Source organism: Chiloscyllium punctatum, chromosome 40 (genome assembly GCF_047496795.1).
Source record: "Chiloscyllium punctatum isolate Juve2018m chromosome 40, sChiPun1.3, whole genome shotgun sequence".
In the NCBI taxonomy this organism is placed as follows: Eukaryota; Metazoa; Chordata; class Chondrichthyes; order Orectolobiformes; family Hemiscylliidae; genus Chiloscyllium; species Chiloscyllium punctatum.
Genome location: NC_092778.1, coordinates 3,127,099 through 3,150,427, shown reverse-complemented (window position 1 = coordinate 3,150,427; position 23,329 = coordinate 3,127,099). Strand labels below are relative to the sequence as shown.

The following is a 23,329-nucleotide window of genomic DNA, read 5'->3' as shown; positions in this document are numbered from 1 at the left end:
TGGGTCTTGTGGTACAGTGGCACTGTTCCTACCTTTTTTGGGCTTGTGGGCTAAGTTTAAGTTCCATCTGTCCCTGAGCTGTCATATGTCCAAACAAGTTGATTTAAAGGTGAACATTATTTAAAAATGCTAACCAAGCTTCTCGTAGATGGTCAGTCACACTTTAAAGTTGCAGGGTTATGTGGAAAGGACAGATAAAACATCGGAGCAGGCTATTTGAACCTTTTTTGAAGGCTGCTGCGCTGTTCAACCAGAACATGACTGATCTAGTTATACTCTCTCTCTACTTTTCTATCTGCACATCAACCTCTGATTCCTTTTGATTTAACATTACATGTAACCTGACTTTTGAAATTTCATGTCACAGCCTCCACTATTTTCCGGGGAAGAAGATCCATCTTAGCAACCCTCAAACCTTTTTTCTGTTTTAAAAGGAGACACTTCGTTTTTAAGTGTGTCCCAGGTTTTCGTGTCTCCACACAAGTGAAAACCTCTGATGTCCACCTTTTTATTGTCTTGCCAAAACATTGTATGTCTCAATAAGTGATCTTTCTTCTCAACTTTATGTATAATCAAAGGCTAACTTGCTCGAACCTCCTTCAAGAGGTAAGACCTTCATCCCAGAAATGAGTCCCATCCTTGAAGTGCTTCAAAAGCAATGTAACTTCCCTTCAAATAAGACTGAAATGTGCCACTGATTGATTGCACTGTACAACTAGAATAAAACATCTATGCTTACTATATTCTCAACAGCAACATTTGCTATGCCTTCCTAATTAGTTGCTATATCTGCGCATTAACCTTTCATGATTTCTGTATACCAGGACCCTAGATCCCTTTTGTTCAAGAATCTCTTTTTTTTTTATATAAAAGTACTATTCATGTGTACTAATTCCAAAATGACTAGGTTGAGCAAGTGGAGAGTTTTGGCTGGTAGCAGGTCTCTGGTTTGTGGAGTTGACGAGTTATGGATGCCAAATGCCATTATCCCCTCAGCTATCTAGTTAGCTTCTGAATATCTGAATGGCTTTTTGGGTGAACAATACAGGCTGCAATCTTGTTAACTGTTCACTGAAAAGACATCCTGTTATTTGAAGGGTGATGGGGGGAGAGATTATTCAGCCTTTTATTTTTGCTCTTAATTCCCCCCCCCCCCCCCCCCCCCCCCGAGGTGATTAGCTTAAATTGCTACCTCCCTTTAATCTCTTGGTTTTTTTTGGAAAGTGTTCTAAATCTTAGTAAAGATAGGCACGTAATAGTTCGGAGCTTCTGTCATTTCCTTGTTGTTTTCATTCAGTTCCACAGATCCTCTCTAGAGGATCAATGCTATGTTAAGTCAACTTTTTGTTTCTTTGTTAAATAAGTGTAGCAACTTGGTTTCTGTTTTTACGTAAGTGAGTGAAAGCTTTCTCTCTTGCTTTTCTCCCTTTCTGATTTGTCATAGACTTTTAAAAATAAGTAAACCTATTGCAAATTTTTATAATTTTGAATAATTATCTTAAGTACTATGCAACCCCTAACTACTCAGCCACAGACTATGCATCCTTCTCAAAACTTAATTTCTCACCTGAGAGTTGAGCGCTGCATATCATGAAAAGGTTTAAATTGCATCCTTATGATCTTACCTTTTTTAACTTTTTGCCCTGTTCACTTTAGGTAGCTCTACCTTCATTCTCTTCAATTACTTAGATCATAGTTACTCAAGTACAAGGTTCATGTTTCTCCCTTTCAAACAGCATAATCCTCTATCATGTTAAAATTGTTATTACTTTGAAACTCCTTCCTTTTGATTTGTTCTGTTGCATACTTGTCTGGTTTTGCATAGCTTGTCCCTTGGTTTGGATCTAAGAAATTGTCTGCCTATACTGTAGCAACTAACTCTTTCTTTAAACTAATTTTGCTGATCTGTTTCACGTAATTAACATACAGATTAAAGTTTGGTTTATCTGCTCTACATGCAAAATGATACTTTCACTATCTTGGTACATGTGACAATAAATCAAATTTCATGCACGTTTATTGCAGTACCTCTTTCTTATACCCAGTTGATTATCCCTGTATATGCTGTATAAGGTAGCTACTGCACAAATGACCTTTTTTGCCCCGCCTGGTGTTCTTACCCAGACTGGTTCTACAAACTGCCCTTTTGAGCTAAGTTCACCTCTTCCTTCCTATACTAGTGTTATCCTCATTAACAGAGCCAACTTTGCCCTATGCTTTTAAAAAATCAAGGTGATCTTAAATATTGAGGCATAGTCACCCTTTAACTGTTTGTTTTATGTATTTCTGTGTGCTAATACATTAATTTTGTTACAGATGCTGCTTTATCTCCTGGTGTGTCAATGTTTTCTTTCCACTCTAGTTTATCATTCCCAAAATTACTAGTCTGCTCTATTATGTTGTTTCCCTTTGATTCACCGCATCTCCTCCTTGTGTTAGTCCATCCCCAATTATTTAGTCTCAAGCCTTTCTACTTCCATGATCAAATTATTTGTCACAGCATTGAAACATTTCAGGATCAGCAAAGCCAGTCCCCAGTGGTACAATTTCCACTTTGGCCATGACTTGTGCCTGTGCAATTCCTCTTTCTTTCTCTAGCCAATGCTAATTTACTTGTGCTTAAAAATGTGTTGCTGGAAAAGCGCAGCAGGTCAGGCAACATCAAAAGAATGGGAAATTCTCCTGTTCCTTTTGATGCTGCCTGACCTGCTGTGCTTTTCCAGCAACAGATTTTTAAGCTCTGATCTCCAGCATCTGCAGTCCTCACTTTTTTCATCCTAGCTAATTTACTTGTGGCTTGGGTAAATATCCAAAGATTGACTTTATTTTGAGGTTCTGCTTTTAAATTTAATCTCTAGCCATTCAACCCCCTGAGCAGAACGAGGGAAAAAAAGATTTTGGTGCCCATGTGATCCATTATAATTGGATGCTCCTCCTTCACCCTGTGAGTTCCCTCCAGCCACAGCAGATTTCCTTAACCCTGACATCTTACCAGAGGAAACTGGATTTATCCAGACAAGATAGAATATTCTGAGACTTACTTTTCCAAAGACCTTGACAACCTCTTAACATCACCAAGTGTCACATAAATGAATTATTGTTGCATATTTACCAAAGTATCCAAATAAATCTGTTGCTGACCTGATTTTTCTCTTGGAGCATAGATTCAATTGGTTTGACTTAGAGCATGCAAGGAATTTGGGGGTTTTGACAGTAAGCTTTTTTTGAAGATCTAAGATGCCTGATGGGTATTTGTCAATGTCACCTGCCAATGTGTATGAATTTTGCCAAGATCCTAGAAATGTGAATATGAAGACCAACTGTCATAAGAACCTGAAAAGTCTTTAGAAGCTTAATGTGAAACTAGGTTGAAAGTCATGGGTGTGGTTCATGTGGTTCTTGAGTAATTTCACTGGACTACCAATAATTAAGCTTGTTATTCATAAGTAAGGCCAGGAATTACAGGTGGGTTTGTCGCAGTGCAATGTTCAAAACCATCTTGTAGGATATTAATATGCAACTGTATGTCTGCAGGATTTTTAGATTAGATTCCCTATAGTGTGGAAACAGGCCCTTTTTGGCCCAACAAGTCCACACTGACCCTCTGAAGTGTAACACACCCAGACCCATTTCCCTCTTGGAATTTATAAGAGAACAATTATTGAAGCAGAGACAGTAAGGAGGTGTGGACTGGACTGGCATGCTTTCTGCAAATGTGATGGCACACCTATAATGGAACTATCTTTGTAATGAAGATTGAATGATACCACTTGCAACAATTCATATTTTAATTGCATATGCTGTGCAAAGACATCTTGAATTACTCCTCTTCTGAGCTTTGGACTGTCAACAGTGGATTTGAACAGTTGAGCCGGAGCTGAAGTGTGTTTATTTAGGTAACTTGAACATTGCTAGTTGTGCTGGTATTTGTTGCCCTTGAGAAAGTGGTAGTGAGTTGCTGCTTTGAATCCCTGCAATCCATGTGCTCTAGGTTGACCCACCAAGCTGTTTGGGAAGAAATTCCAGGAGTTTGACCCACTGACACTGAAGGATGGGTGATATATTTCCAAGTCAGGATGGTGTGGCTTTGGAAGGGAAATTGCAGGTGGTCATGTTTCAATGTATCTGCTGCTTTGTCCTGCTAGACGGAAATGGTCATGGTTTTAGAAGATGTTGTCTAAGGATCTTTTGAACGTCTGCAGTGTATGTTGTTGAAGGTATACACAGCTGCTGAGCCTCCGTCATGGAGGGAATGAATGTTTTGTGGATGTGGCAATCAAGCTTTGTATTGAATGGCATCTAACTTCTTGTGTTGGAGCTGCACCCAGCCAGGCAAGTGGAGACTTTTCCACCACATGATCGACTTGTGCCTTGTAGATGGTGGACAGGCTTTTGGAAGTCAGGATTCCTTGATTCTGGCCTGTTCTTGCAGCTGGAGTATTTATATGGTGAGTCCAGTTGAGTTTCTGGTCGATTGTAATCCCTGGTATGTAGATAGTAGGAATTTTGTAGTGGTATGCCATTGAATGTCAAGGGGTAGTAGTTGGATTCTCACTTGCCCCTTGTCAGCCCAGGCTTGAATATTTTAAGTTTGGTTGCATTTAGACATGGATCTCTTCAGTGTTGGAGTTGTCATTGAATATCTCAAGAATTGCAGCCCCATCCCTAACCTTGTGGCAGGAAGGTCTTTGAAACAGCTGAAGGTGATTGGGCCCTGAGCACTATGCTGGGGAGCTGGACTGTTGCAGTGTGGTGGTCATTTTCCCATCTCCTGAGCCATGAAATGAGTGTTCAGGTCCCACATCTCAACAGATTGATTTCAAAAATATCAACTATTGACAACTCCTAAGATGAGTGACATCCAAAACACCTTTGTGTCGAGTGTGACTTCAATCAGCTGCACACCCCACCTGACACTGACGCCAGTTTTGCTTCGGCTTCTCGATTTCTGTACTTGGTTAAATGCCATCTTGGTGTTAAGGGCTGTTGCACTCCCCTAACTTCTGGAATTCCGCTTTATTTTCATTCCTCAAATCTGAACAAAGTCTTTAATGAGGTTGGGAGCAGTGTGGCCCCCCTGGAACTCAAACTAGCTATTGATGAGCTGACCAGGTGCCGTCTGATAGCCTTGGTGACCCTTTCTGTCACGTTAGTGATGATCAAGAATAGACTGGTGAAAAGAGGCAAGGTCATATTTGTCCTGCTTTTTGTGTATAGGACATCCCTGGATAGTTTCCCTTACAGTCTGGTAAATGTCAATGCTATGGTTTTACCAGAACTGTTAAGTGAGGTGTGTAACAAGGTCTGGAGTACACCAATTCTGTTTCTTGTAGTTTGTTTTTTGGGACTGTAGCCAGTGCCTTCAAGAAATAGTTGATGTTTTGTAGAGTGAATTGGACTGACTGAAGACTGGCACCTGTGTTGGGGACCTTTTTTAATGAAACAAAGGTGGATTATCCACTTGGCACTTTCAGCTGAAGATTGTTGTGGATGCTTCAGCCTTACCTTTGCACTTGTATGTTGTGCCCTCCATTGAGGCTAGGGCTATTTGTGTAGCCGTCTACTCCAGTTGTTTACTTGCACAAGATTCACAACTGGATGTGACAGAACTGCTGAGCTTTTGACCTGACCGGTTGCTTATGGCACTGCTTACCTCAGTATATTACGTATGCAAGTAGTCCTGTTTGGTAGCTTCATTGGTAGTTGTCATGGTAAACATTACTGAGACTGACCTTTTTTTAATCAAGTTTTATTAAGTTTTTATTCCAGTTACTGTAGTGGTGAGTGAATCTAAGCATTTTAGTTTTGGCATCAGGGTTCTCTTTATAGCACCACTCCACCCCCACGCCTGTTTTTTTTTTATTTGGCCTCGAATGCATTTTCAACAATTCTGGGGGCTCATTAACATTCAAAGCTCTTTATACACTTTTTTTAACTGTTACATCTAATTCTTCCTTCCTTCTGCCTGTACATACTAGTTGTTTCATTCCCTAATTGGCTGCTTCTTTGTTACTCTGAATTTATTTAAACCTGGTTTGATTTTCTATTATTTGTAGAGCAATTTGCTTTACATACAGTGAAGTGACCTGTAGGAGAGCAGATTCACAATTTGTTGGCAAGTGGACTCTGGTAGAGTCCATGTCATGGAGAATGCACCAGTTAGTGATGATTTGACAGATAACTTCCAAGCTTGATTTGAATTTTAACCAAAAGTGGTTGAATTTGGTCAAGGCCTTGCCCTTGCAGATGAATTAGAGAATGGCTTACCTGTTGCATCGATACAGACTTAATTCTGCCTGCCACAAGAGTGAGTAATCTGTATACTTATTTCAGTCCTAGTGTGATGCGAGTTCAATTATTTCTATATTTAGTCATTAGAGCCGTAGAGATGTACTTCAAAGGTTGGAGGATTGTACCATAATATCCATTTGGGTTTTGCAACAGCAAGGCAATATGTATGAGAGAGTCAACAGTGTCCAACATCAACTCTGATTAGCAAGTGTAAATTAGATACCTCCAGATTTTTCAGTTACTCTGGCAACCAATTTAGGATTGTCACTCGGGCTTGCAGTGAGGGATGCATGCATAGGAAATAACAGTCATCCTGTGATTTGTTAGTTAAGATGTTGCTGCTGAGCAATCATTCAAACTTGCCTGGTTTACAATGTAAAAGTCTGTTCGTTAATTCAGTTATCAATAACTGGTGCATTCTCCATGGCAGTGCCTATACCAATCAATTTTCCAAGCAATTAGCACTTGCTACTTGTACTGTACAAATGTTTACTTGATTGTGAATTGTCCTGACGCAAAAAGACAAAAGTTTTGGATAAAATGCATTTTTTAGCAATACTCTGGCTGTACAACCAATTGATCCTGATTTTTTTTTTAAAAACGTTCTCCTACTTAATTTCAGTGTTAGACTTGTGTACTGCTGTTTTCTGCAGCACCTATTTGTGTGAAGATTTTTGCCTTTACTTTATCCACACCATTAGGGGCCTTAACATTGAGTAGGCTGTAGATTAATTAGGGAAATAGTAGTTGCTCCAATTCCTTGAGTAACACACTTCCTTAAATGGGAATTTTTAGGTTCAAATAGTTGAAAGTTGATTCCAGTTTTCTTTTTAAGATAAATTCTCTCTGATATCCACTCTTTTTTTTAATACCCACTTTTATCTCATGTGAAAATCCTGCAACCAGGACAATTGAGCTATTATTTTTCTCTTTTTGTTAATCCATGTCTCAGTATTAGTTATAATTAGCTGCGCTCTCATGTCAATCTCTGCACTCTACTCCTCAGTCTTCCATACAATAAATATAATTTTTTTAAGGAGTAAGAACATAAGATTTAAAATTAGAATAGGCCATTTGACCCTGGAAATCTGCTCTGACTCCAAGATTGTGGTTGATCTGATTTGTGGCTTAACGTCAATTTCCTCCCTGCACCTTCTCTCATAACCTTGATTTGCCCTTGTCAATCTAAATCTGTCTAACTCTCTATTTTGAACATTTCAGTGATCTAGCCTCCACTGCTTAATGAAGAAAATTCTGAAGACTGAATGACCCTTTGATCAGAAATTCTTTCTAATCTGCCTGACATAGGAGATTCCTTAATTTGAAACTCAGTCCTCTAAATTTAGATTTCTCTGCATCATCCATTTCAATCCACCTCAAATCTTGCTTTCTCTCATTCCTGTTAACTCTAATAATAGTAAGCCAAATTTTCCTTCCATATTTAGCTTGTAAGAAACAAACTCAATAAAATTTTAGAAGAGATTAACAAACCTAGAAACAAGACAATTTATTACAGACTTGCAAGTATGGGCTGCAATTGAACAAAGCAATTGAGCGCATTAGACTTGGGTTAGTTTACAATTATACCTTTTTGAGCTGAGTGAGGTCCCCTCACCAGACTCCTAATTACCCAATCTCTCTTACTAGGCTATACAGCTGCCCATCTTCGCTCCACCCTTGTTAGTTCCCCTTCCCCATGTTGGCAACCTTCTTCCCTGTTAGTGCTGACATTCTCATTATATTGTCGATTAGTTCATCAAGATGCATTTTGTATCAATACTGGGTACATTCCATTCTCTGTACATTTCATCAATCTTGTATCATTCTTGTACAGCTTAGGCATTTTGGTTATCTCAGTTTTTTTGCTGAAAACTTAACTTTTAAAATTAACTTATTAATTATACTCTAGAATTAGTATTTAATTAACCATAATTATTCACTAAAAGTAAAGATACACTTCCCTAAGTACCTGCAGAGTTAATAGATTTCCTGCTGGACCCCTTTTCTGCATGCTTTTTCTATACCTTCAAAAACAATTTTTTCCCCCCCCCCATTTCTAACAAGATAAATCCTAATGCAAAAATCAGTTCCGTGAACGTTCTGAATGGCTTCCACTGCAAGTATGTAATTTTAGCATGACCATGCTTTGTTTATTCCCAAGTCTCTTTTGTTTCCTCCACCTTCCATGTATCTTGATTACGTTTTTGCTCCAATGCTTCAGCTTATTCATGACTAATTTTCTATAGTCTGTTCTGGTATCATGTGATGCTTCTGTTCTTGCGATTCTGGCCCCATTACAAGATCACATTATAGCCAATACAGTTTTGTGTTCTACGTGTAAGTTTTTAAATTCTTCAATCATGTTGAAGAAAAAAGTTTATAGCAGAACCTACTGTACTTCCATCCGATCACCCCTTAACCTCCAATACTCTAGTTAAAACGATTCAAGCTGAAAATATGTTGCTGGAAAAGCGCAGCAAGTCAGGCAGCATCCAAGGAGCAGGAGAATCGACGTTTCGGGCATAAGCCCTTCTTCAGGAATGATCTCCAGCATCTGCAGTCCTCACTTTTCTCCTTAACAATCCAAGTTGTCTCACCTCTCCCAGTAGTTAATACACTCTGAACCATGTAATATCCTGGTAAATCTTTATCTTTCACCCAGGTCCTTTATGGTGTGGTGACCAGAGTGGTGCACAATACTTCAAATGTGGTCTAACTAAAGTTTTTTTTTATATAGCTACAACATGACTTGTCAACTTTTATTATCCATCCCCTTACTGATGAAGGCAAGCATGCTATTTGCCCTTGTTTTTACCACCTTATCCCTGTATGTTGCCACTTTCAGGGAGCTATGGACTTGTACTCAAGATTCCTCTATATATCAATGCTCCAGAGTCGTGTCTTTTACTCTATACTTTGCTCTTGCGTTTGACCTCACGCATTACAAAAAGTCCCAGCACTAGTCTTGCTGGTCACTGACTTCTAGTCAGAAAAATAGACATCCACAACTACCCTCTGTCATCTATGACTAAGCTAGTTTTGTATCCAACTTCTTAACTCACTGGATTGTATGCGACTTTATCTTCTAGACCTGATCGTGAAGGACCTTGTCTATTGCTTCAGGAAAATCGATGTAGGCACTATAAATGAATTTGATTCATCAAGTAGAAATTATGCTGTACCAGAATTAAAATCTGTATTGAAAATGCAAAGAAACTTTTTGACCTTTTTTCCCCAGGTGTTGCAAGCATCTGTTAATTTTTTCTGTCTAAAATCAATATAGCTCTTGTGGGTTTTTGCACTAGTGTATCACCATTGCATCCTATGTTAATTTTCACAATTGGTCATCATCTGAGCTGGAATTTGCCCTTCTGTAAAATTTCTTCAGAACTTCTGCTTTCTCTTGTAGTTTCCTGTTGTATGTAGTGTTAATGTTGGTAATTCAGAGGTCAAGGATAACTCTCTGGGAACATCTTGTTCAAATCCTATCATGGCTGGTGAAATTCAAATTAAATTTTAAATTGGGAATTGAAAGTTAGTCATTGAGTGAGTGATCATTGACATGGTCACCATTATCAATTCTTGTTGTAAAACCCATCTTGTTTGCTAGGAAGGAGCACATTACTGCAGATGTTGGGATTTGTATTGAAAACAAAATGCTGAGATCATGGGTGCTTCATGAACTGCTGTGGAGAGAAAGCAAGCTAATGTTTCCAGTCTAGATGACTCCTCTTCAGAGCTCTGAAAAGTTCTCAATTTGAAACCTTGGCTTGCTTTCTGTCCAACTTTTGTGTGTTTTTAGGGAAGGAAAGCTGCAATCCTTATCAATTTGGGCCCACGTGTAATTACAGAACCACAGCCATGTGGCTGACTTTTAAATAGTGTGGAAGGCCACTTAGTTCAAGAGCAATTCAGGGTGGGCAGCAAATGCTGGCCATGGTAGTGATAACTGACTGACTCAATCCTCTGATTGAAACATATCTCAATTGCTCATCTCTAGTGTTCCTTTCATTTCCTAGTTTTTTTCTGCCATTTTAAATTCTTTGCAGCCTCAGTTATAGTAGTATCTAAGCATGAGACATGATCTTGATGTACTTTTGTGAAATAAAGCTCTGGTTATTTCTTATGATTTTTGAGTTTTTTCTTAACCCTTGTTCATTCTCAATGCATTGTAAAATTTTCTTTAGTTTAATGCTGTAAAATGTTGAAAACCATTTGTTGCATTGCCTGAAATGTTTTTTTCCTTCCCCCTACCTCATTGGTACAGAGGTTCTAAATTTGCTCTGTAACCATTGACTTTTTGCATCAGTTCCTCCAACTTTAACCTACTTTTACACCATGAAAGTGGCTTTCTTTAGATTGGTTTGTAATTTTTATCTTATCCCCTTCTAGTCTGTTACTGAATGTGGTTTAATAATGGTTAATTCTATACTGCAACTCTGTTTTTGGCTCATAGTTTAAAGCTAAGCAATGAGGAGTTGAAAATGGCTTGGAGTTGTTGGTCTCTGTAGGGAAACTAAATCAAAATAACCACACTTATTGAGTGATTCCAAAACCAGGAAATTTATAAACAAGATTTCACTTTAACAGAAATCAATCTGTATAAATTAACCAATTAACAGGCAAGTTATACTTTTAAGTTTTTTTTAAAAAGTAAGTTTTTAAATAATTGACCCAATTGAGAACTTGAAATATATATTCCCTGGCTATGCAAGGTTCTGCAATGTGCTGATCTTTAGTGGATGATTTTTCAGGTATGATTTATCAACAAAGCATTCTTTTATTCTTCCGCTGATCTCGAAAGTCCTGATGGTGTAATTCTCTAGATTTAGTTTTCAACTGATTTTAAATCGTAACACTTCTATCAGCACCCGACTTTTTAATGAGTTATTACACCACTTTCTGGCTTTAGACTTTTCTACGATGTGTACATATTGTCTTGAAGAGCTCCTGCATCAATGATTTGCTTGCTGTCTCTAAAGCTTGCTTTGTTGTACCTCTCATTTGTGCCTAGCCACAGTTTTGTTTATATATCTCTCTCCTTGATATTGCTCTCAGGTCATGAGTTGCCAGGTCTTGTGCTGATTACTTCCTAACCAAGAATGTGACAGTTTATGCATGTTGTTGCAATTCCTTTTTCCAAGTTATCTTGAAGGCAATTATAGATATTGCAGGCACTTCTTTTGCTTTAAAAGCATTTCCGAGCTTCCTTTTATTGGACTTTTGGATCAAAGAAAATGTTTGTATTCACTTTTTTTCACTTTACTCCACTGGCTGAGTTATGATCTCCCCAGTGTTGTCATTTTCTTGAAGGCCTCCTTTATCAACATGCATTTAGTTCTTTCTTGATCAATCAGGATTTCAATACAGTATTATTCCCGGTGTCTTGTTCTTTTTTCTGTTCTTTAACTCTAATGGTTTTTTCATCTTTTGGTGTGGCTAGGCATTCCCTCCTTGATGATTTACTGTCAGCTTAAAACCTTCTTGCATTTATATAATCAACTCAGCTTTGCAGAGTTATTACTAAACTATTGGAATAAATGACCAAAATCTTGTTTAAATAATTAAGCTTTAAGGAATGCCATAACACAGGTAGTGAGGGGATTAAAGAGCATTTGGTCCTTGGCAACTGAAACATTTGGTTGTAAATGGGGTGTGACTTAAATCTGGTATTTACAAGAGACAGAATTGGAGACGTGCAGAGATTATTCAGGGTTATGGGTCAAAGGAAGCTTTGGAAAAGAAAAGGAAAGGCAGGCTTTTGGAGGGAACTGGTAACTTGGAGGGGTTACTGCACCAGAAGACCATATTGATCAGAAAGTTCAGAGATGGGTGGAAGGAACTTGATGCAAGCTATGATGTGGGCAGAGAGAAGTGTTTCTTCCATCTGTCCTTTTGACTATATACCCTGAATATCAATCTTTGGTTGAATTGTTTCTCCTTTTTAGGCCTTTGATTTCTAATGTATCACTTCACTCAATTTGCAAGAAAAGTGCTTCCTCTTCACATCTGACTTTTTTTTTTCTCTCCCTCCCCTATATCCTGTCCTATTTACCCAGTCTTTTGAGTGTATTATTTCTGCTTGGGTGCTCCACAATTGTATATTCCTTCCTCCATTTTGCACCATCTCATGAAGCTTCAAGCTGAAATCCCATCCAGTTCTTAATTATGCCAGCACATGGCACTGGATGTAATTCTGATATCAATTTTCCTGAGGCTAGCCCCTCTTTTAAAATTTACCAATTTATCTTTAACATTTTCCAATACCTTTTCTGATGTCATTGTTCAACTGGGAATCAAAATTCTCTTTCATGTGTTTTGTTTTTCCAGCTTTTTTCACTAGAACAATTCGGCTCCTGGTTTTTGAGCCTGAATCTGTATTTGTGTAGTTTATAGTCCTATATATATTTTCTAATTTATACACATTAAAAGTCATATTCAAAAGCCGCAATGTTAATGGATTACTCCAACCTATTTGCTGAATAATTTTTTTAAAAATTGGTAGTTATTGCAGTTTTACTTGGGCTTTGAAATTTGTCTCAAAGCGCACGATAAAATGAGATTTGTAGGTTGCCTGTCTGAAATAGTCCAGTGGTCTGTCTTTGATTATTCTGACATGTTTGTTTCTTTCTTTCAGGCAAAATCCTGCATTTGCCACATGTGTGGCGCTCACCTCAATCGACTTCATTCCTGCCTTTATTGTGTCTTTTTTGGTTGTTTCACCAAGAAACACATTCACGAGCACGCAAAGTCCAAGCGCCACAACTTAGGTGAGATTCTCAAGTGCCATTCCTGTTTTTGTTAAAGATGGCTTTATTAGAAGTGGTAACTTTATAGCAGTTACTGCTATGAACTGTTAGCTCTAACTAGATCAATTCCTACTTGAAACAAACAATATTGCTATATTTGTAAGTTTCTTTTAATATGTAGCTTGACGTGTTTTTTTTTGAACAACTAATTGAAAACGATTAACAATGCTAAAGATGAATTTATCACTGTCTCTTGAGAATGTGTTCAGGAAACAGGATGACTGAGTTATGGAGAAAGTGAGGACTGCAGATGCTGGAGATCAGTCAAAAAGTGTGGGCCTGGAAAAACACAGGCAGTATCCGAGGAGCAGGAGAATAGACATTTCGGGCATAAGCCCTTCCTGATGAAGGGTTTATGCCTGAGATGTCAATTCTCCTGCTCCTCAGACTCTGTCTCTGAGGTATGTCTTAAAAAAAAAGGTATATCTGAAAGAATAAGAAGCGCCTGTAGACAATAGTTCAAGTTTGCAGCTTGACCATATACCCTCTTTGCTACTACTGACTCATTCAGAAGCTGTTTCATAAATGGGTCAATGAAAATGAAAGATATAGAAAATTACAGCAATGACAAAAAGATTGGGTTGAATATCAGAATTGAATCACAATGTTCAAGATTTTGTTTTAGCAATCTTCTATATATCTGTACAGCCAAACTGTGAATGTTGAAATACATGACCCCTTAAAACAACCACTCAATTAAGGTATTGCCTGTATTATAACTGGTAATTTCTTCCCTGCTTGCTGGAAGCTTTTTTTGCCACCTGAACATTTACTTTATCCTGTATTCTTTTATGTTCTTTGAAAATAATTTTGGTTGGCGGATTTATGTCTTGATAGCCATTTGTAGTGTAGCATTTCATATTTGAGTGATCCTTTAGTAAGAAAAATTCTGAACTCTGTTTTTGTGATCCTGATTCTGGCCTCATCTGTTGATAAATACATATGTTTAAAATATTGTTTCATAACTATAAAGTTTCGTTCCCTCTAATTCCAAGTAATTTTCACTATGCTCTTTCTTGCCTGTCTGACTTCATATCCTTTTTTTTTTGTGATTCTTTCAGAAACAAGTCCGATACATTTGGGATGCTTGGGCAAATGAGTAAATGTTCACTAATTTTTCCCTGCCTGATGAACTCTGAGGTTATCCACAACTAGAGTAAAACAAACTTATGATTTTATTGCAGTCTTTTCTGCTCCTTCATTTCAGAGTATTTTTGGAAAATTTACGCTTGATGATTTAACTGCCTCCTTTTTTTTGGTATCATTTTTCAAACTTTAACCCTGCATCTCTGCAACTAATTTATTTTGATATTCCTCTCCATTACATTCTATCAATAGTTGATTAATTTTGAATAGTTTGAGACAATATTGTATATTCAACTGGGGAATAATATTTTAGATCTGCTTCTGTGATAGACAGGATTAACCTCAAAGGTTCAGTGGTTATAAAATGGCAATTTCACTTTCAGTTTGACAGTGACAAACTTGAACAGGAAGCTAGCGTATTATTCCTAAATAAATGGCAATCACTGAACTATTTAGGCAAGACTGTCTAAAGTGGACTTGAAAAATTTGTTAAAAGATAGGTTGATAGTATTGCCCAACACTGAAGGGCTGCTTCATAGCTGAAATAAATAATCTTCGAGAAGAGAAACTGAAGAATAAACAAAGGAATTTGATTTGAAAGTTTAAAAAAAAACAATGTTGCAAAGATTGGTAAAACTTTAAAAACTGGCCAAAAAAATTCAAGAATTAATAAAGGCAAAATGGAGATAAATGTAACTTAGCAAGCACTGTAAAACCAGGCAGAGTTCATGTTGAAGGAGGGAGAGAGCAGCCAGAATAAAAGTTGGTCCCTTTGGAGGATGAACTGGCAGTTGACATGAAAACTTGCTGGTATTAATAGTGAAGAAGATGGTCTCTGGCTTCAGTCTGATATTGATGAGCTGATAAACTGGACAGAGCAGTGGCAAATGGAATTTAATCTCCAAGTGTGAGGTGATGCCTTTTGGGAGGTATAATAAAGGCAGGAGATGCACAATGAATGATAGGTCTTTAGGCAGTGCTGAGGAACAAAGATCTTGATGTACAAGTTCATATTCCTGAAAAAATGTCTGCACAATTAGACAGTAGTGAAGAAGGTTTGTGGGAATTTTGCCTTTGTTAGCTGAGTTGTAGAATTTAGTCAAGTGTTGCTGGAAAAGCGCAGCAGGTAGGCAGCATCCAAGGAGCAGGAGAATCAAAAGTTTCGGGCATGAGCCCTCCTTCAGGATTCCTGAAGAAGGGCTCATGCCCGAAACATTGATTCTCCTCCTTGGATGCTGCCTGACCTGCGCTTGACCAGCAACACATTTTCGGCTCTGATCTCCAGCATCTGCAGTCCTCACTTTCTCCTTGTAGAATATAGCATCAAGGCACTCTTGTTTCAATTTTTATAAAACATTCGTTAGGCTGTGAATGGAAAGCTGTGCGCCGTTCTGATTAGTGCAGCAACCAGAAAGATGTAATTGTGTGAGAGAGGGTGCCAAGTCTCAGTTATGAGCAGAACTGGATAGGCTGGGGTTTTTTCCTTTTGAACAGAGGGGGCTGAGAAGGGATCTTATTTGAATTGTACAAAATTGAGACACATGGACTGAGACGATCAGGAGTCTTTTTTTTTTCACTTTTTTTTTCTTCAGTGGCAGATGTATCTAAGACCAGAGGGCAGAGGTTTTCTTTTAGAAAGATGAGCAAGTGGTTTCAAGGGGATTGGAGAGAAATTTTCTACCCAAAAGGTTTTAGAAATATGGAGCATGTTACTTCAAAGGGATTTGGCAGCAGGTTCTCAACATTTTTTGAAAAGCATCTGGAGGAGCACTTAAAATGCCAGGATATAGTAGGCTATGGACCAAGTGCAGGTAAATGAGATTGGTATACATTGAACATAGAATAGTACAGTGCAGGAACAGATCTTTGGGCCTACTGTGTCTGTACTGAGTGATTTGATTCTATTCAGAGCTGATTTGTGCTAAATCTTTTTTTTTTTTTTTGCTGCAGTTCACGAGCCCATTCAGTTTTTGTCATGTCTGCAGTGCCTGAAGTTTAGCAACTGTGCATTCGATTAGATTTGGTATTTGTTGGTCAGCTTAGACAAGATAGGCTGAATGAACTGTTTGTATGCTGTGACTCTCTTAATGATGAGAAATTAGAACATGGCAGAAAATCTGAAGAAATATTTTTCTTGTCATCTTGATGCAAGACAGTAACAGCACTGTAATAATGGGAAGAAAATAAAAACGAAAAGGTGGGGGAGTAATTCATTCTAGAAAAAGGTTCCCCATGGGAGACTGATTAGCAAGGTTAGATCTTGTGGAATACATGGAGAACTAGCAATTTGGGTACAGAACTGGCTCAAAGGTAGAAGACAGAGGGTGGTGGTGGAGGGTTGTTTTTCAGACTGGAGGCCTGTGACCAGTGGAGTGCCTCAAGGGTCGGTGCTGGGTCCTCTACTTTTTGTCATTTACATAAATGATTTAGATGCGAGCATAAGAGGTACAGTTAGTAAGTTTGCAGATGACACCAAAATTGGAGGTGTAGTGGACAGGGAAGAGGGTTACCTTAGATTACAACAGGATCTGGACCAGATGGGCCAATGGGCTGAGAAGTGGCAGATGGAGTTTAATTCAGATAAATGGGAGGTGCTGCATTTTGGGAAAGCAAATCTTAGCAGGACTTATACACTTAATGCTAAGGTCCTCAGGAGCGTTGCTGAACAAAAGGACCTTGGACTGCAGGTTCATAGCTCCTTGAAAGTGGAGTCGCAGGTAGATAGGATAGTGAAGAAGGCATTTGGTATGCTTTCCTTTATTGGTCAGAGTATGGAGTACAGGAGTTGGGAGGTCATGTTGCAGCTGTACAGGACATTGGTTAGGCCACTGCTGGAATATTGCATGCATTTCTGGTCTCCTTCCAATCGGAAAGATGTTGTGAAATTTGAAAGGGTTCAGAAAAGATTTACAAAGATGTTGCCAGGGTTGGAGGATTTGAGCTACAGGCTGGGGCTGTTTTCCCTGGAGCGTCGGAGGCTGAGGGGTGGCCTTATAGAGGTTTACAAAATTAAGGGGTATGGATAGGATAAATAGACAAAGTCTTTTCGCTGGGGTCAGGGAGTCTAGAACTAGAGGGCATAGGTTTTAGGGAAAGATATAAAAGAGACCTAAGGGGCAACTTTTTCACGCAGAGGGTGGTATATGTATGGAATGAGCTGCCAGAGGATGTGGTGGAGGCTGGTACAATTGCAACATTTAAGAGGCATTTGGATGGGTATATGAATAGGAAGGGTTTGGAGGGATATGGGCCAGGTGCTGGCAGGTGGGACTAGATTGGGCTGGGATATCTGGTCAGCATGGACTGGTTGGACCGAAGGGTCTGTTTCCATGCTGTACGTCTCTGACTCTATGACTTCAATGGGTTGAATGTTGATAGTTCACTTTACTGGATGGCTTGCTAACTGGAAGTCTTCAGATAAGTTACTGCAGTGATAGTGGATGCATTGGCTGTAATCTTCCAAAATTCCCTAGGATCTGAAAAGGCCCCAGTTAACAGGTAAACCACAGACTTAATGTTCTGATTCAGGAAATGAGGGGGTGGGGAAAAAACACAGGTAACCTCAGGCCTATTAGCCTAACTTCGAAAACTGGGGTAGTGCTGTCATCCATTAGGAAACTGAAAGGATAATGTTTACCAAAGCATAATGCAATCAGAGGTCAATATGGGTTTGCAAAAGGGAAAACTGTGTTTGAGAGACTTAGAGGAGGCAAAGAAGGGAACCAGTAGATGTTTGTTTGGCTTCCAAAAGGATTCAGTAAGGTGCCACAAAAGCTTACTGCAGCAGATAAGGGCCGAATGTTAGCAAGGAAGAAGATCTAGCTAATGTGATAGGGGTGTGTGTGTGTGTCGCTGCAGGGATCCATGCTGCAACCTTCATTATTTTAAAGTTATGCTAATAACTGCAATGAAGGGGATGATATTGTAACCAGATCTGATGATTCAGAAGTAGGAAAGCAAATTGTGAGGACTGCACCTTTTAAAATCTTGGACTAATACTTGCTTGATAGAGCATGATGGTGGAAATGTGAAATTGTTCATTTGCAATATGAATAGGAAAGCAATGTAAAAGTGACAATGCTGTAGTAGAGACCCATCTGAGTATGCTTCTTCACTATAATTCATTTCGCTAACATGCAAGCACAACAAGTAAGTAAGAAATCAAATGAAGTGTCAGCTTGTATTGCAGATAAATCTTAGCAATTTCCTGTGTACGGTTGTACTAGACCATTATCTAGAGTATTGTGTACTCGCAAGGTTTGTAGCTCAGGTTGGGGTTTAGGGTGTAGGTTTGCTCGCTGAGCTGTAGGTTTGATATCCAGACGTTTCATTGCCTGGCGATTTCGAAGCTACTTGGATGCTGCCTGAACTGCTGTGCTCTTCCAGCACTACTAATCCAGATAGGTAACATCAGTGGTGACCTCCAGTGAAGCGAAGCTGTTGTCTCCTGCATTCTATTTATATGTTTGTCCTGGATGGGGTTCCTGGGGTTTGTGGTGATGTCATTTCCTGTTTGTTTTCTGAGGGGCTGATCTGTGTTTGTTAATGGTGTTGTGGTTGGAGTGCCAGGCCTCTAGGAATTCTCTGGCATGTCTTTGCTTAGCCTGCATGGAATTGCATTCCTTGCATGGAGTTTTGTAGATGACGTTGGTTTTGTCCATGGGTTGTACTGAGTCTGTTAAGTTAGTTTTTGTTTGAGTGTTGGTGGGTTTGTGTGCTACTAGGATTCCGAGAGGTCTCCGTAGTCTGGCTGCCACAAACACTACGTAGGACAAACAGGAAGAAAGTTAGCCACCAGGATACATGAGCACCAGCTAGCCACAAAGACATGACCCCCTCTCCCTCGTAGCCCTACACATGGATGAAAAAAAACCGCCATTTCGACTGGGACAACACATCTATCCTGGGACAGGCTAAGCAAAGACATGCCAGAGAATTCCTAGAGGCCTGGCACTCCAACCGCAATGCCATTTAACAAGCACCTAGATCTAGATGCCATCTCTCAACCCCTCAGAAAACGAACAGGCAATGACATCACCACAATCCCCAGGAACCCCATCCAGGACAAACATATAAATAGAAAGCAGGGGACAACAGCTTCGCCTCACTTGGAGGTCGCCACTGATGATGTTACCTAGCCAGGTAATGAAACGTCTGGATATCAAACCTACAGCTCAACGAGCAAACCTACGCCCTAAAGTATTGTGTACTGCTTTGTGTAACAAAGGATATATGTGTGTTGGATGTAGTTCAGTGATTCCTTGGGTCAGGTATTTGCCTTGTGTAGTTGGAGTTTATTAAAAATTAGAAGCCACCTTGTGGCTTGGCTCCCCTGGTGGAATTTAGAATTGGGGCGCAATTATTGAATCGGATGTCTCCCATTTAAGATGGCAGTGAGGAAGTATTCCTTCTGTTGGTTATGGGGGTGGTCCCTGCTCGTGGCAATTCCTGTATGATTAAATAACTTCTGACTCCAAGCTCCCTTCTGGGACAATATAAAGTTTGCCCATTGTCTGTGCAAAAAAACTAAGTGGTATGGTGCGTACCTTATGTTCAATGTTCTGTACCTTTTTTATTCTGTTTCTTGCCCCCTCACTAGCACCTGAAGGAGGAGTGAGGCTCCAAAAGCATGTGGTTTCAAATAAACCCATTAGACTAAACTTGGTGCCGTCATTATTCACCTTGTTTCTTTAAAGCTACGGAGTTAGGGAGTATTGTGCTTTGCAGAACTGACAATGAAGCCTAACCTTGGTATGAATTGAGAATGCACATCAATTTGAAATATCTGGAAGTTCAACTGCAGGGTTCTAGACTAATCTTGTTCCTTGTTTACTTCTGACAAATAATTGCATTTCTAAGATAACTGAAGATTTAACTTAGTATTGAAGCTGTCAAACATGGTGTTTATTTTTGAATCTCTTGATGTAAGATTGAGTAACAAGTGGTTTGAGCCATGCTATAAGGCCAATTTACATTTGAGAATTTTAAATTACAAATGTGTTAAATTGACCTCTATTATTCCTATAAATGTTTGTATTTATCCAATTACTTTTTTTTTGGAAATTTGAGTCTGCTTCAGTCATCCTTTCAGTGCATTGTAGATCAGTGCTGTGATTAATAATTTTAAATAAATAGATTTTATCTTCCCCTTGTTGCTTTTACCAATTATCTTTTAATCTGCAAATGTACTTAGACTTGATTCTTTGATAGTCTCTGACTATAAGAAACAGTTGGGAGAAAGTGAGGACTGGAGATCAGTCGAGAATATGGTGCTGGAAAAGCACAGCATTTCGGGCAGCATCAGAGGAGCTGGAGAATCAACATTTGCCCCCCATCTCCCCCACCCCCCACCCACCCCCTCGCCTAATCAAAATTCTTGGTGTTATTGGGGGCAACTTTTGGCATTTCAGTGCTACAGAGTTCACTCACGATAGTGAATACTGTAGATATTGTTCATTACCTATTAGGTATCTTAGTTCTAGTGCCCCTAAATTCATTCTCAAAGTTGGGAGAACATTTTCCTCTGTTTGCCCCTTCAGAATGTCTGTCAAATACCATCTGAAAAATTAACTGGAAACTTAAAGAAATTATCTCAGATACTTTGAGCTGTCTCCTCAGATGCCTGCATTCTCTCGTGAATGTGCCAGTTGAAGGATTTGGTAACAGTGAAGCATAACGTGACAAATGAGCTCCTCATGAATGGTGTGTATGGATTAGCACATCATATATGGGTTTATACGTAAGTGAGAATCATTGTTTTGAAGTTATATTCTCTCAACATTTTTGCTTTCACTGGTCTTGTTCCTTAATGCTGGACCATTGTATGCTTTTTTTATAGATTGCACTAATAACTTTTTCCAATGCACGAACAGCACTGCTGCTGTATATCATTAATGCTACAACACTGAGGTGAATCCCTCTGTTACTTAAACCCAAACGCTTGGAAAAGCTCGTCTGTTCTCATAATCTGTGTTAAAATGAGTGACAGAGCTTCCAAATTCCACTATTTAAAGAAAATAATATCAATTTATTGCTTAACTCTAAAAGTGAACACTTAAACAACAACTAATCACAACTAAGTTCCCCTTTCTCTTAATTGCTTACTATCTGCCTCCTTGGAGTGCAGGTTCACAGCTCCTTGAAAGTGGAGATAGATTAGTGAAGAAGGCGTTTGATATTCTTGCTTTTATTGGTCAGAGTACTGAGTACAGGAGTTGGGAGGTCATGTACAGGACATTGGTTAGGCCACTGTTGGAATATTGCATGCAATTCTGGTCTCCTTCCAATCGGAAAGATGTTGTAAAACTTGAAAGGGTTCAGAAAAGATTTACAAGGATGTTGCCAGGGTTGGAGGATCTGAGCTACAGGGAGAGGCTGAATAGGCTGGGGCTGTTTTTCCCTGGAGCGTCGAAGGCTGAGGGGTGGCCTTATAGAGATTTACAAAATTGAGGGGCATGAATAGGATAAATAGGCAAAGTCTTTTCTCTGGGGTCTGGGAGTCCAGAAGGTAGGGCGTAGGTTTAAGGTGAGAGGGTAACAATATAAAAGAGACCTAAGGGGCAACTTCACGCAGAGGGTGGTACATGTATGGAATGAGCTGCCAGAGGATGTGGTGGAGGCTGGTACAATTGCAACATTTAAAAGGCATTTGGATGGGTATATGAATAGGAAGGGTTTGGAGGGCTATGGGCTGGGTGCTGGCAGATGGGATAGATTAGGTTGGGATATCTGGCCGGCGTGGACGGGTTAGACCGAAGGGTCTGTTTCTGTGCTGTACATCTATGATGCTAATATGCTGTTCTAAAAAGACAGACACTTATTAAAATTACATCAACTTAATTTCCAAATCACATAGCTGCTGTTGTCTTCTGTGACTTCACTCTTCCAGCTGCGGGTCTCCCTGGGGGTTTATCTTTTTACTGAGTGTTTTTCATACAGAAAAAAATCTCTTTGATACAGAATGTTTCCTAATTTCTTAGAGCAAGATGTTAGCTCTCCATGCATTTGTCTCAGTGGCAGATGCACGCACGTTCCAATTTTCAAAATGTCCGCATTTTTTAGGCCCTCAACATCGGATCATCTCATTGGTTTGATGTTGGCAAAAAAAATTCAAACTAGATTGGGTCTTAGTATCCTGGGGTATAACTTAAACTGGTTAAATTTGAATTGGTTGCTGTTTTGACAACTCTGGTATCCCTTTCACAGTCAAATATTACTTTTTCAGTTCCCCAGTTGGGACTGTCAGGTAGTCATATACACACAAGGTCTCCATTCAGAACCACATTCTGTTTCTCTTAAAGGTACAGTACACACCTTCAACTTCATAAAACTAAAATCCAGTGTAGTTTAAACAATCTGGTGCAATGATCAATCAATCCTTGCAACTTTTCATAGAAGGGCAGCAACTTAAGGAATGGTTCCCTTATGAAGCACTCCCAAGGGAGTGTGCTGCTGAAACTGGAGATCCATCTTGGATTTTCCCATTTTATCAAGACTAACTGATTACAAAATTTAAGAAACAAATAATTATCCAAGATACTGCTATAAGTATAAAATCCTCATTTGTCACTTCACACAGTAAACACTGCACGTTATAACAATACAGTAAGTATATCGGATGGTGCCCTGTTGCTTTGAAAATTTATTAGGGGGGGTGCAAGCAGAGTGCTCGTATTCAGTAGATTTTTGTACCTGTTTCCTTTTTGTTTTGAAGCAGACAAATCAGAACATGTTTTCAGCAGCTGCTGTTAGCTTGTACAATGTTGAATCCTTTTTGTGTGTCTGAATGTACGTTCTCAAGTGCTCTTCTGTTGCTATTACAACAGAACAGTTTAAATTTGGTTAAGCTGATTTTTGTCTATGAACTTCCTTTTTATAAACTGTTAAAAGATCGAAGGAGGACCTGGAAGAGTTACTAAGGGCATATTTAGTGGTGATGTCTTGCAGACAGAAGTCTAATTCTTCATTAAAATAAAGGTACTGCTGGAAATCTGAAATAAAAACACTGCTGAAGAAACTCACCAATCTGGCCGCATCTATGGAGTGAAGTAAACTAAGGAAATATTTTCAGCCCATATGACTTAAGAATTGAGAAAAGGGTCCCTTGTCTGTTCTGAAGAAGTTATAGCATATTTAAGAGCATC

The 23,329-nt window shown here is 39.1% G+C and overlaps 1 protein-coding gene across 2 annotated transcripts in view; it reads left to right on the top strand.

The window, feature by feature from the left end:
- Positions 1-23,329, top strand: part of usp22 (ubiquitin specific peptidase 22) — a 128,379-nt gene that overhangs the window by 46,780 nt on the left and 58,270 nt on the right. For both annotated transcript variants that reach the window (XM_072559187.1, XM_072559188.1), the window contains exon 2: positions 12,929-13,061. In XM_072559187.1, coding sequence (XP_072415288.1) covers positions 12,929-13,061 — 133 coding nt within the window. The remainder of the gene's footprint in view (positions 1-12,928; positions 13,062-23,329) is intronic.